General features: G+C 60.0%; 1 protein-coding gene and 1 long non-coding RNA gene across 8 annotated transcripts in view; one reads left to right on the forward strand and one right to left on the reverse strand.

The window, feature by feature from the left end:
* The window catches only part of IL11RA (interleukin 11 receptor subunit alpha), a gene marked incomplete at its 5' end in the record, with an annotated part of 72,883 nt that overhangs the window by 19,390 nt on the left and 39,281 nt on the right, over positions 1–14,212 (reverse strand). For 4 of the 7 annotated variants that reach the window (XM_084628327.1, XM_084628326.1, XM_084628325.1 and 1 more), the window contains one exon: positions 2,035–2,196. The exons of 2 other annotated variants lie outside the window; for them this stretch is intronic. In XM_084628327.1, coding sequence (XP_084484453.1) covers positions 2,035–2,196 — 162 coding nt within the window. Of the gene's footprint in view, positions 1–2,034; positions 2,197–3,866; positions 4,111–14,212 lie in introns of those variants that run through there. One more of the 7 variants, XM_084628330.1, reaches the window with a different exon arrangement.
* LOC311520678 lies at positions 1,309–3,845 on the forward strand. Its single transcript, XR_014711659.1, has 3 exons — positions 1,309–1,920; positions 2,056–2,257; positions 3,029–3,845. It is a non-coding gene; the product is annotated as an uncharacterized lncRNA (long non-coding RNA).

Consider the following 14,212-nt stretch of genomic DNA (forward strand, 5'->3'; position numbering starts at 1 on the left):
CCAGAAGGGCAGCTAGCACCGTCAGACACCAGCCAAGAGCCGGCCAGACCAGGGGCTTTCCTGCTACATGCCCTCCAGCTAGAGGGAAAGGGAACAAGGCGGCTGTCAGAACGAAAGCCGGACTCAATCCTTTACAATTCAGATGCTGTCCCTGCTTTTCCTTCTTTTCCCTCTCTCTGGGAAAAGGTTCAAACAGCGCCTCTCAGACCTCAGGGGTTCAGGAGCCAAATTAGTGATCAGCATCCCCCAAAGCCGGCCTAGCGTGAGTTCACTGTTTCATTTACCCAGTGCTATAGAGTCAGAGCCCCACCGCGAGGCGGGGAGAAGGGAGATGGTTCTCACTGCGCGTAAGGAAGCTAATAACTTAACTGGCTAATAACATAGTCCCAGCTTCCTGATTGGCTCATGGCTTAGCTCGGATAATAATGAAATCGCCCAGTGTTTTAACATCACGTGCTGCAAAGGGCCACAGGAGACACACTAAAGAGCCACGGGCAGCTCGTGGGCCGCGGCTGGAGCCTTGCCGGGGCGTTTGCCAGGGTGCTCAGCAGGCCGAGCTGGGTTTTCCAAGCCCTGGGCCATGTCTGACATGGTTTGATCCCGGACAGTTTCAGGGTCACGTTACCCCTTTTGACTCTCTGGGCACACCGACCCCCTACCGCACTAACGGGCCAGTGTCTCTGAGGGCACCGCGATCCAGAGGCTAGCCATCCGCAGCCGGCTGGGCCCTGCCTGACCCACGCGAGGCTGCCGAGGGGAAGTGGTTGGAGCCCCAGGCGGCGGGGGGCTCGACAGAGACCCTGGCTCGGCTCTGGCCCTGTATGGCTCTGTGTGGGTTTCTGGCTCTCCTTGCCACCCGGGCACAGGCAGAAGGGGAGCATGGAGCCATGCAGCAGTTGGCAGCTCAAGTGTCTTTCCTGGCCCAGCCCCCATCTGCCACGCGTGGAGAGCAGCCCAAATGCATCCCTGTTCACCACACATGGAACATGTGTGTTGGGAATATGTTGTCATGTGAGTTAATCCAAGCCAGGCGAGATGTCCCCGCTTCCCACCGCGAGCCTGGCTGCCTCTCCCCCCGCGGGGCGGGCGGGGCTCATGGAGAGGCTCCAGGCAGACAACGAGCTCCCCGCACGGGAGCTGGCTCGGAAGGATGCCTAGTGGGCAGAGCACTGGCCTGGGTGTCAGGAGACTTGGGCTCCATACCTCAGACCTGTCCCCGCCCCCGGGCCTCTGATTGCCCTCCCGCCCTGTCTCTGTCACGTCTGTTTAGACCGGGAGCTGAGCAGGGACTTTCTCGCTCCGTTTCTGTGCAGCACCCAGGCCTGGCTTTCAGCTCCATAAAATACAAATATTGCCCCCGCGCCGATCAGCTCAGGGGAGGGAGGAGAGGGCTCCTGGGACACACTGTGCTCCGGTACGGTGAGAAAGTCTGTTTATGGTCAGAGCTGGCGCCAGGGGCAATCCGGCGGGCTGCGAGTTCCCTGCCAGGCCGCTCCAGGGTGTGCAAGGGGCAAAGGTCGGTCACCGGGAGGGAGGAGCCGGAGGCTGCCCAGGGTTGGCAAAAGCTGCACTGAATTAAAGTCTCTCTCTGGAACTTGGCCGGCTGCCCTGGCTGGCTGTAACTCCCGGGCCGTGAACAATGCAAGCGGCGCAGGGCCCGTGACTCAGGCCGGGAGCCGAGGGAATTGGTGTGCCGGCTGAGTGCAGGAGACATAGCTGACTGTGCATAGGCCACGCCACAGCGCTTACGGGGAAACAGGACCCGTGCGCCAGGAGCCCCGGCTGCCATTAACCCTTTGGCCAGGCCGCTACACAGAAGTGTCTGCGATCCGGGCAGGGAGAGGGCGTTCCCTGAAGCGCGTACAGGACGGGGGGATCTTTTCGGGCAAGAGGGGAGTGCAGTGACACTTCAGTTCTGGGGTTTGTAGTTTATTATCAGTGGCACGGTCCTGCCCTGGACCGCCAGCCATGGCCCGGGACCCCAGGGTGCCAGGCGCTGTGCACAGACCCGTATCTAGAACGGTTTGTTCTTACAAGTTGTGTCTCTTGATCCAGGCACCCATCCTGTGCCAGGCAGACAGGCCTGGAGTTCTCAGTGTTAATACGTCCCCTGCAATCGCGGCCAGAGGCACCGATCAGCCCAAACTCCTCCCTCGGTGCAGGATCCGGACTGGGGCCACCGAAAGGCAGCAACATGCAAACAGGACTGGAGGACGCAGTCCCGCTAGGACCTTGCTCTGCAGTCTTGACACAGCAGGTTGGCGGGGGCAGCCGGGGGGGGGAGGGGAGGGGGAATTATAAAAAGATGTGACTGGCGTGTTTTGCACTACTGCGGTTTTGTTTCTCTGGCATCTGTTCTTGCCTGGCTCGTCTGTTTCAGTTTTGAGCTGTGGGGGAAGGGGGGAGCATGGCTGTGTGTTTGTAGGGCGCCTGGCTTGTGTGTATTGTGTGTTTGTACAGCACCTGGCTTCACGCCCCATGGGGGCCTATGACTGCGAGTGCAGTACAAGGAATGAGCGTTATAATTAGACAGTCAGGGTCATTTCACGACACTCACACACCTCCTGCGTGCAATGACAGCATTTGTACACAGGAGCAGCTCTGAGCGAAATCAGCCTCCCCATGTGCTAGCCGCTGTACACACACGTAACAGTCCGAACAGCCACAGGGTGGGAAGAGAAACTGAGGCACGAGTGGGGAAGTGACTCCCAGCATTCGGCGGGATCCCCCCGCAACACAGAGAGCCTCACACTACAGCCGGGCGCAACGCAAGGGTTCCAGCCCACAGGAAATTCCCACCTTTCGGCCCAACTCGGAACGAAACGGGGACATTTCCAACCACAATCCAATTCAGAAACACTAGCCTTGTCCAAGCACATCCACGCGACCGAACGGCCACTGTACGTTCATGTCCTCACTGCCTTCTGCGAGAGTCATAGACCGCAGAGAAACACAAAGTGTGTTGATCATTTCCCTTCGAAATGCTCCAAAATTGATACGCTCTTGGGGAACATTTCAATGCTGTCAGATCAACGCTCGCCGCAGGAAACCCGTGGTGTGGGAAAACTTCCGACTGGTTCTGGTCCCCGCCCGGAGCAGGGAGCAAGCAGCGAGGTCGTGCTCCCTTTGGCCGGCTCCAGCTGGGTGCAGGGCAGAGCACCGAGATGTCTGAAAGAGTTTGACATGGAAAAAGCAACAGGCAGCTCCCATACCAAGGTCAGGAGTGTTTGTTTACACACAGATTCCTGGGCTCAGTGCACGGGGGGGATGGATGGCAGCAGGCAAGCCAGGATCCAGGCACCGGGCACCGAAACATGACTCAGGAAATCCACGAAGCCATTGGCTGGTGGGTCTGACACTTGCCGTCTCAAAGAGGCCAGGGAGGGTGGTGGTGGGAGATTCAGATTTACTTAACGCTGGTGTAAATCCAGAGCAACACTACATGCCTTTTAAAGAGCGCCCCTCTCCACCCCCACTGGTGGGACCTTGCCTGCACCGTGCGTCCGAGATCATGCTGGTGGGGGGGTCGGTCACGCTGGCAAGGGCAGGCCCAGGTGATTCCCAGAAGTACCCAAATGGCCGCGAATCTGCGAGTGACCACCCCATACAGGTCAGCATAAGTACAGCCCTCGGCCTGACATCTGCCACAACCTGGAGCCACGCAGAATCACAGGGTTGGAAGGGACCTCAGCAGGTCATCTAGTCCAACCGCCTTGCTCAAAGCAGGACCAATCCCCAATTTTTGCCCCATATCCCAAATGGACCCCTCAGGGATTGAACTCACAACCCGGGGTTTAGCAGTCCAATGCTCAAACCACTGAGCTATCCCTCCCCCCCAGGCCTGGCCTGAGTGCCCCTGGATTTACCCCAGCGCCACCGGAGCAGGATGTCGGTCCCAAACACTCCTGGTTTTGAGTTACACCCTGGGGAGCTCGCAGGGACGCGGTGAGAACGGCCTCTGAACCCAGGTCCAGCACCGTGCTAACGGCTCTCGCAGCCAGGATCCCTCCAGGCACACCAGTCCCCGGCTCCGCGCTGGAGGCTTGATCAGACCAGAGTCTCCTGCAGAAAATCACGCGGCTGGCTATGCCTGTGCCCGTTGGCCCCCTGGCATGGCAGTGCTGGGCTGCTGCCACCCTGGAGCGCAGCAAGGGGCCCCGGGGGCTCAGCTCCGGGCCGAGGTTTACTCGACACTGTTTATTAGAGGCTTGTTTGTTTATTGTCCGCCAAGGCCAGGGTTTTATTTTTCCACATCCTGCTGTGGGATTTATTTGGACAAGCGGTAACCAGCGATGTTTGGATTTCTTTCTCCTAGGGCAGCACCCAGCGTCCTTGACAGTTACAGATTAAACCTGCCTTTGATGCCGTGTTTCCACTGTCCAAAGGCGGGACGCTGGGCAAATTCAGAGGGCCTGGAAACCGGGGGCTGCTTTAGGTGTAGGAGGTGCCACCAAGCCGGCTCCAACATTAGTGTCGAGCGGCATCCCAGCCCCAAGACCTTCCACTCTAGCCCCTGGGTTTTCACTTGCTCTGAACTGCCTAAGAAAGCCATCCCTACCCGGCGCTGCGAAGCTCCCCGGAAGCGATGACACGTCCCTCCGGCTCCTAGCGGAGGCTCGGCCAAGGGGGCTCTGCGCACTGTCCCCACCCTGAGCGCCAGCTCCGCAGCTCCCATTGGCTGGGAACTGTGGCCAATGGGAGCTGTGGGAACAGTGCCTGTAGGCGTGGACAGTGCGCAGAGCCCCCCGGCCGCCCCTCCAGCTAGGAGCCAAGGGACATGTCACTGCTTCCGGGGAGCCCCCTGAGGTAAGCACCACCTGGAGCCCATTCCCCGAACTCCTCCTGCACCCCAACCCTCTGCCCCAGCCCTGAGCTCACTCTCGCACCCTGACTCCCTCCCAAAGCCCACACCCTGCACCCCAAGCCCCTGCCCCAGCCCTGAGCCCCCTCCCGCACCCAACTCCCTCCCAGAACCTTCACCCCACATCCACTCCCACACCCCAACTCCCTGTCCCAGCCCCCTCCCAGACCCTGCACCAAACTCCCTCCCGGAGTTCACATCCTGCACCCCCTCCCGTGCCCCAACCCCCTATCTCAGCCCAGAGCCCCCTCCTCCACCCCAGAGCCTGCACCCCCAGCTGGAGCCTTCACCCCTCCTGCACCCCAACTCCCTGCCTCAGCCGGGAGCTCCCTCCCGCACCCTGAACCCCTCATTTCTGGCCCCACCTCAAACCCTCACCCCTCCTGCACCCCAATCCTCTGCCCAAGCCTGGTGAAAATGAGCAAGTGAGTGAGGGTGGGGGAGAGCGAGCAACAGAGGGAGGGGGCTGGAGTGAGCAAGGGGTGGGGCCTCGGAGAAGGAGCGGGGCAGGAGCAGGGCTGTGGGGAAGGGCTGGGGCAGGGGACGGGGCTAGGAGGTTCGGTTTTGTGTGATTAGAAAGTTGGCAACCCTGCAAACGTGGGATCTTCATTTTGCACAGCTCTGCCACCCACGCAAGGGGCAGGACACGGAGATCTGGCAGGAGAAGGGCCCTGGCTGACTGAGAACCGCCTGGAAAACTATAGTGAAAACAGCTTTGGATTTGGGTGAATGGCAAGCCTGGAAAAACATACTGCAGGCTTGCGCGGCCATGTGTTAAAGATGGCAGAGTGGCCATTAGAGGCTGGCTGGCCCAGCTCACGCTGTTCGTGTAGCGACAGAGTGAGAAGTGTTTGCAAGTTCAAAAACGTCTGACTTTCTCCAGCGAGGTTCCCAGACGGCCCTGGCCGCTGGACGTTTCCCCACACAGACCAGAAACGAAAACCCCGGAAAAGCCAAAAATCCCAGAAAAAGAAATTAGATCCTCTTTATCAGTTCAGACAAAACCTCCAGCACTTAAAGGCAAAGGCCTGGCTGGGTGGCTGCGGGCATAGACCTTCACCTGTGCAGATGATAATCATAAACCAGTTATTCCTACCGCCGCACCGCAGTGCCCATGTCCCCACACCGCCCAGCGCGTCAGCCGAGATGCTATGCTTCCCTCACTCGCCTCACAGTATGCCCACAACACAAATCCCCCTGCAGCCTCCAGCGCAGGCTCCACGCGTAAAGAATTCGCCTGTAAGGCTGGAGACTGGCCTGAGCTTTCCCTGTTAAACCACACGTCCAAACATGCTTCTCTAGGCACAGCAGTTACCAGACCTTGGCCAGAAGCGCTCCACCGACAGCTGACATGGCAACGGGCGCCAGTTCGCTCAGTGAAACAGTTAGATACTGAAATGGGGATTTAAACCCAACAGGACCAGCCCCTAGGCCAGAGCTAAGGTTATTGTGTTGTGACAAAATGGGCATTTGTAGAGTGGTTAAGCACAGGGTGTTTCCTTGGGCAGTATAAAACATAGGATGTCTGGAGCTATTCGGTCTGCTGCCGAGTGCCTGGCTTTTGTAAATGATGTGATGGGAACACACCCGGCTCTCACACAGCGAGCCAAGCCGCTTTGCTTTGTGGATAGTCTGTGCATGCACCCAGCCTAGTGATGGAGTTTTCACCCTCTTCTTAATCCCCTTCCACTGCTCCCTAATCACCTTGCAGGCCAGTTCAGCAGGGGATTTATGCAGAGAGCTCAGAAGCAATGTAGCCTGGCTGAGCTCGGAGATTACCTAACTGAGCGAAACCACAATTGCTGGATGGTATTGCTGTGGTTACCCGCCTTAGCAAGAGCTCCACTAAAGGTTAAGATAAAGAAAAACCCTCACGTTAACTCCTTGGTGGCCAAAGGCACTCGCAGCTCCCAGGGGACAGACACAGCAGAAGAGATCATGGGCCCATTCACCGGACAGCAGCGGGTACAGGGGGCAGCACCCAAGGTGGGGTTTGCCCCATTACAGGCCTGCCGTGCCTCACTGCGACAGCTAGTTCAGGTCCCCGAGGCAGGCCCAGGCTGGCACTGCTTTGATGGTGCTGGGGTTGTGTGGCAGGAAATATTTTTCATGTGTTTTTGCATATGTCACTGGGTGCCAAGGGGCCCTTGGCTTCACCACAAAAGACACTGAAACTTCCCCAGAACCCCGCCCCTGTGGGCCCAGCCCCGGTTGGAGACGTGCCATTTTCAGCACAACACAACGTATGGGTGTGGGTGCAAAAAAAAAAAAAAAACAAACCCCGCTCAGAACTCAGATACAAGATGAAAGTTACACATAGAACCGCATCAGCAAGTCAGAGATTCGAAGCGCAGCTGGGACCATTAGATCGTCTAGTCTGACCTCCTGCCTAGCCCAGGCCCTCACATTTCACCCAGTTACCCCTGTACTGAGCCCAACCACTTGGGTTTGGCTAAAGCACCCTCCAGAAAAGCCTCCAGCTGGGTCCGAAGCCATCAAGAGCTGGAGAACCTGCCATGCCCCTTGGCAGTCTGTTCCAATAGTTAGTCACCCGCCCAGTTACACATTTGTGCCTTATTTCTAATTTGTCTGGCTTCTGCTTCCAGCCGTTGCTTCTTGTCCAGCCATTCTCTGCTAGATCTGAGTGCCCTTCGGTCCCTGGGATTTTCCTCTGGTGAAGGCAGTCATGCACTGACCGAGTCCCATCTCAATCTACTCGTTGATAAACTAGACGAGGTTTAACTCCGCATGGCTGTATTAAACCCCGCTTCGCTTTTCACAGGCCCGGCTTACACAGCGACCCCGATCGCTCTGTGGGGCCTCGTCACTATTTATAGCTCCGCCAATCTGTGTGCCCGCCGCACGTTTTACCAGCAGGGATTTTATATTTACTGCCCGAATCGGGGCGGGGGAGACGTTGAAAAGCGTCAGGCCCAGGACGGAGCCCGGCGGCCTCCCGCTAGGACCCCATTCGATGAGGATTCCCCTTTTGAGAGCTCCTGTAGCCAGCCCTGAACCGGCTCCCGCAGGCTCTGGTGATATTGCAGAGCGCTCACTTTCACTCTCCACGTCTCCGTTCCCGTCTGTCTCCCATCCTCGGGCTGGGCTGGCCGTGGAGACCAGGAGCTCTCGGAGGCAGGGACTGGCTGGGTCTGGGCAGTGCCTGGTGGGACCTGATCAGAGGTGGGGCCTTTGCCATCCCCATTCCAAGCCCCAGACAAATGCTGAGCCCGCAGAGTCTAGCAGGGAAATCCCACAGGGCAAGGGTCTGCGGAGGTGACCCTGACCCCTGCTAGGAGCCAGCCCAGAGAGCGAGGGATCGAAAGAGGCTGCCTGAGAGAGGGATAAAGGGCCTGGGATGGAACCTGCGGCTAATGCCCGAGCACAGCCAGCCAGCAGAGCGCCCTTGCCAGGAGGAGCCCAGAGAGAGGGGCAGAGAGACGGAGCGTGGGAAGCCCTGGGCCGGCATCTGAGCGCGGCGCCCTGCCCTGCTGTCTGCATGCCAGCCGCTCTGTCCCCGTCGCTGCGGAAAGGAGGGAGGGCTTTTTTCTCCCCTTTCAGTCCCCCCCCCCAGCGGGCAGCGGAGTGGAGCGGCTAAGGGCTGGCAAACGCCATGGGGCAGGCAGCCCCGGTGCCAGCACATACTTAGCAGGGCACGGCCATGAAAGCCTGGAGTGCGGGCCCACATGCGGAGCCAGAGCGGCTCAGAACAGCCAGCGCTCTGTGCTCTGTGCCCCGCCCGGCTCCTGGGCACGGCCCCGGCAGCGAGGGGGGAGAGGGCTTTGTGCTCCGATCCTCCTGGAGAGCCCTGGGGAGGGGCCTTCCCCCGAAGGGCAGGGCGGCCGCAGAGGGGCCTGCGTGAAATGAGTTGGTGGGGTCTCAGTGCCGCGCCCTAGGCGCCCAGACCATGGAAACGAAGCCAAAAGGCACCTGTCCTGGTACCGGCCTGAAGCGCCCGACGTCACCAGCGTTTGCCAGGCTTCGGGACACCGCACGATTCCAGGCACCCGCAGGGGGAGGGAGCGGGACAGAGACGGAAGTGAATGCTACAACCCGACGTAGCTCTGCGCAGCGCCCCCATCAGACAACCCAGGGCAGCTGCTGCCAGCCCAGAACCAGGCTGCCCCCCTTCGAGGTGACGAGTCTGAAAGCTGCTGGATCTAGAAGATCTTGCCCTGCTGCAAGGACAGGAGCCCAGAGCTCACCAGGAGCTGGACGAGGCAACACGCTGTACCTTCACCCCGAGAGCCTGCAGGGCCAGGGCTGACCAAGGGCTCAGTGCAGACGCGGCAGGCAGCTCTAAACCCAGCTGAATGGCCGCATGACCCAGGCAAGAACACCCAGCTTCTCTGACAGAGGGCTTGTTGTCACGGAGTCCCCGGGCGATGCTGTTGAAATGCTCCCTGCGAAGCCAGGCAGGACTCTGGGGAAGTCTCCTTTCTGTGAGCAGCCTGTCTGCAGGACACACAGCTCACCCGGCTTCCACCTTCCTGGGTCCGACCTCGGAGCATTCAGCCTCCTCTGCCCCTCCATGCGCTTCCCACAGCGAGTCCACTCAGGCGGGGCTCCTGGGGAAGCCAGAGGGTCCTGCCCCCCAACTCCGCAGTCAGACGTGACTCTCAGCCAGCCAGTAAAACAGAGGTTTATTAGACGACAGGAACATGGTCTAACACAGAGCTTGCAGGTGCAGAGAACCGGACCCCTCAGCTGGGTCCATTTTGGGGGCAGTGAGCCAGACAACCACGTCTGCCCTTCACTCCATGTCTCCAGCCAGCCCCAAACTGAAACTCCCTCCAGCCCCTCCTCCCCTGGGCTTTGTTCCTTTCCCAGGCCAGGAGGTCATCTGAGTCCTTTCTTCTCCAACCCTTTAGCTCTCACCTTGCAGGGGGGAAGGGCCCAGGCCATTATTTGCCAGGAAACAGGGTGTCAGCCATTCTCTGTGTCCAGACCCCTGCACACACCTGCCCTCTAGGGCTCTGCAATGAGCATACATCCTTATCCCACCTCCTAGATACTTAAGAACTGCCTAGGGGAAACTGAGGCACCCCCACACTATTCAGAGGAAACATTAAGAACAGTCCCACTTCGTCACACTTGTCCTCTGGCTTCTCACAGAGCTTTGCCAGGGAGGTCAGCGCCGTAAGCCTGCATCCCAGGGGGCTCCCAGCCTGGGCGAGACACCCTACCTATCTCTGGTACGGACAAGCCCTACCCAATACTCTGAACCCTATGGATGAGCACCCAGGGCCTGCCCACGCAGAGCCTTCCTGCAGAGCAGGGACTGGGAGGAGCGGGCAGGTGCCTTCTGGTCTATCCCGCGTCTGGGGGACCAGGCAAATCATTAGAATGAAGACACAGTTAACGCCATTCATTACAAATAACTGGCATAAAATGCCACCCGCGAGGCTGCACAAAACTTGGCAGCCACGAATCTACATACAAACGACTTCATCACCTCTCCCCGAACGCCCCCCACAATTCCAACACCCCGTCCACCAGCCAAAGGAACGTCGGCGAGCAAAGCAAAACCCACAAGCCTTCCCCAGGCAGAATCACGTCCCAAAAGAGGAGAAAGACAGACGCCCCCTGGAGCTCACAAGGGATCCACTGTGGAGTTTAATGTGGATGGTGCCTAGATACTATGGTGATGGGTGGCAGGATAAAACAGACTAGATAGACAGACAGAGCTCCACAGAGCAGAGCTGGGGCAGCAGAGGGGGGTCTGGAGAGAGGAAGCCAGCAGGAGACAGACGCCCCCCTTCTATATTTGCTCCAATGATGACCTAAGCCCCAGCACAGGGAGTCCCCAGCAGGGGAAACAATGGGACACTTTCTTCCTCCGCTGGGTGGATTCCTCTGCTGTTAATTACAGAGCAAGAGCGTCTGCTGCCCACGGCCTGGTGCAGCCGGGGACCTCTCCAGGCCATGACCGGCCTCACCCCAGCCCAGCCCGGCAGGCGGGGCTGGCTCGGAGCTGAAATGCAGCAGCCGCTTCCAGCCCTCCCAGGCGGTGGGAAGCCGAGCTCAGCTGCGCACCCGGAATCAACGTGGTGTCTTGGGAGGGTCAGCGGAGGGGGGTCCCCATCTTCCATCACACGGCGCCGGGGTGGCGGCCTGAGCCAGCTGCCCCTCCCATCCCAACACCCTCCATGCAGCGGGAGTCTGGCGCCCGTCCAAGTAGCTTCCTCCCCCCTCCCCCCGCAATCCAGCCAGCCAAGGGGCGGCCTTGGGACCCCAGCCGGGGCAAGCCGCCAGGCTGCTGCTGGCCAGGGGCGACTCGAGCCTCGAGGCACCAGCCTATCCGGTCCTTCTGCCCCCACTGCTCCGCGGCCCCTTGCTTTGCTCTGAAGGAAGGACTGGGTGCGGACAGGGCCGCCTGGCCCTTGGCGAGGGCCCGCCCTGGCAAAGCCCAGCATTCGCACAGAGCTCTGGTGAGCAGGGTGGCCATTACCTCTAGCCCTGCTGGATGATGCAGGCGGAATCTGGGCTGATCAAGATGCAAGCAGCAGCCCTGGCCGCCGGCTGCCTGCTCGGATCTGCGCGGCTGGTGGCGACAATACTCCTGCGTGCAGACATCTGCCGGGTGCCGGCTGGGCAGCAGATGCGGTGCGAAAGGCCAGCCAGCAGGGAGCTGGAGAAGGCAGAAGAGCCTAGGCTTGCTGCAGAAAAGGGGGGTGGGAGTTGCCCAAAGCGCCCAACGTTGGCCAAGCTCCTCCGAGTTTTCCCGCTCACTACAGTCCAGATCAGCGCAGCTTGCTCGCGGTTTTCTCACAAGCCTCGTAGCGTGGGGCGGTTCTCGTACAGCCCCACCTCCCGGAGTCCTGGGATTCGAGGGGAATCTTGGCTCGCGTTAGCAAAGCAGTACGTTTCCAGCACCTCCTGGCTGCAGGGAGAAGCTAGGAAATGTGACCCCTACAGCCTCGAAGCCCAGAGGATGACTGACCAGACCCCAAGCGGGTTACTTAAAAAACCAAAAACCTCATGATCTTTCAAGCCAATCTCATGATTTCTGTGGGGGGCCAACTCATGATTTTGGAAGGTTTGATGCTGGAAACACAATGGTGATCCCAGCTGATCCGAGGGGCGGGAGGGGACCTGCTAACACAGCCCTCCACAAGAACCATCCCCTTTCAAACTACGTGAGCCCAAATGTCCCAGCTTATTTCCAACGGCACCCCCTGCAGGCCATCAAATGGCCGTGCACTCGGACACAAGTTAGCTGCGTCACCCCATCGGGAAGCTCCCGCTGGCTGAACGAGCCCGAGAACCAGGGAATGGAACCCAGCAGCTCTCGGTTTGTAAATTAACCCTTCCAGATGGCGCGCCTGTGATTTCCCAGCCTCCGTTGACCTATCTAAATGCAGACCTGATCCCCAAGCCCCATGCGCCTCTGGGGGCCTTGAACCAGCCAGCACCCCAAAACGCCCAGCAGTTGGCATGGCCCGTCGGCACCCACTGTCCTGCTCTGCCCCCATCCACTGACAAGAATCTCTGCTGGGTTTGCTGCTTGTTTTGTTTCCTGCTGAGGATGACGAAACACACACGCGTGTGCGCACAGAGACATACACACACTCGTTCTATGCCATGCCCCGCAGTGGCCTGGCAAGGAGATGGCCGGGATTCCTGGGGGAGGCACCAGGGTTGGGCCAACTTTCCACTGGACTGAGTGCTCTGTGCTTGGGTTTTTTTTGCTTCATTTGATGTCACTCTTCAAAGCGAAAGGGAGACGCGGGCAGAGATTGGGGAGGGGATGCGGGGGGGGAAGAGACGCTCGGGGACTGGGGTGGGGACAGAGGCCCCTGCCAACCAGGCTGAGGCGCCATGGGGGCCTCCGAAGCTCCCCACTGCCAATCCTCCCCGAGGGTGGTCTAGGGCAGTCCCAGTGAAGTGGTGGCACAAGGAGCCAAGTGGGCTTGGCAGCGTCTCCCCCTGCATGCTTGGTGCCAGCTTGCTGCCTCCAGGGTCACCCGCCTGCAAACACAGCGTCAGCCACCCTGGGAGCTGGGCGACATCTCGCCCACGGCACCCTCACCATGGCAGGGGGATCCAGGCTGGGCTGGGTGCCACGTGCCGGGCGACTAGAACCCACGCTCTAACGTGCCTGGATGGGGCCTCCAGCCCTGGGGGGCACCCTGGTGAAACGGACCTGGGCACCGTGTGGCTGCAGCTGCAGGCGAGAAACCAACGGGCCTCCAGCCCGACCGGCTTGCGAGAGCCCTTCTGTGCCAGCCCAGGACACGAGGCCCCAAGCAACTCGCTGCTCAGGAGACTGATCCAACACTGTGCCTCAGTCTGGGCAATGCAGGGAACATTCGCACAGCCGCTTCTGTCTCTGAGCTGTCCGGGGAAAGAGCCCTGGCCCCAAGGGCCCCTCCATCTCTCCCCCCAGCACCGCAAGAAGAGGGCGCCTGGCCCAGGACGAAGGAGGTCAGACAGCCCCAAAGCGCCTTGAGAATAAGCTAGAACCATATTCTGGGCTTGCCTATCCCGACAGCGGCAAAGTGCTTCCCAACCCGGGGGGCCGACCCCTCCATTGACTCCCCCCAGGCTCTGCACCGGAGCCGGGGATCTGCCCCTCCAGCCCTGGCTCCTAAGGGACGAGCCATCCCTGCAAGTGAACAGTGCAAATCAAACAGCCTGACCAGGCACTTCCCTGGCTGTGGATCCCAAAGATAAACCAAGCAGGGGCTGGGTACGGGGTGTCCTTTAAAGAGACTCTCGGGCCCTGGGGCTCATGGACGCAATCCTGGAAATGGCCCTGTCCAAGAGCGGGGATACAAACACGCCTTCTGCCGGCGGGACGCCTTGCCCCGCATTGCGGCAGGGGGCGCGCACTGTCCTACCTACACAACCCCGACTGCCTGTGCACAGAGCCCGGGCTTGTGGGGGCAGTGAGCACACGTCACCACACTGAGCTTCCCAAAGGGCTCGCTGCCTGCGGGTCCACCAGCCTGGGGCTGCAGTCGGGCCTGAACCAGGCCTGACGCCACGAGGACTTGCACCAGGGGAGGGGCTGGCCCAGGACTTTGAAGGGGCAACTCCAATTCGCCCTCCCAGCTGCAGAGCTCCAGCGGCAGGTGGTTGGGGCTAAGCCTGATCCCCCCCAAACCCCACGTTCTCCTCAGTGCTCCTGGTAAGGACCCAGGCCCAGAGCCCCAGCAGGGCCCAGGGAGCCTCAACGCCTCTCCAGAGGAGGGACGCTCCTTCCACCGGCTCAGTCACGGCCAGGATGAAACATGTGTCGGACTGTGCCCGTCAGCCCCCCAGCAATACCCCTATGGCCCAGCAAACCTCGCACTCCCTTTGCATGGCCCGTCTTTAACGCTCTCCCAGTTACTGGCCCTAGAAGGG

This window comes from Lepidochelys olivacea (assembly GCF_965140295.1).
Source record: "Lepidochelys olivacea isolate rLepOli2 genome assembly, chromosome: 5".
NCBI classification, from domain to species: Eukaryota; Metazoa; Chordata; order Testudines; family Cheloniidae; genus Lepidochelys; species Lepidochelys olivacea.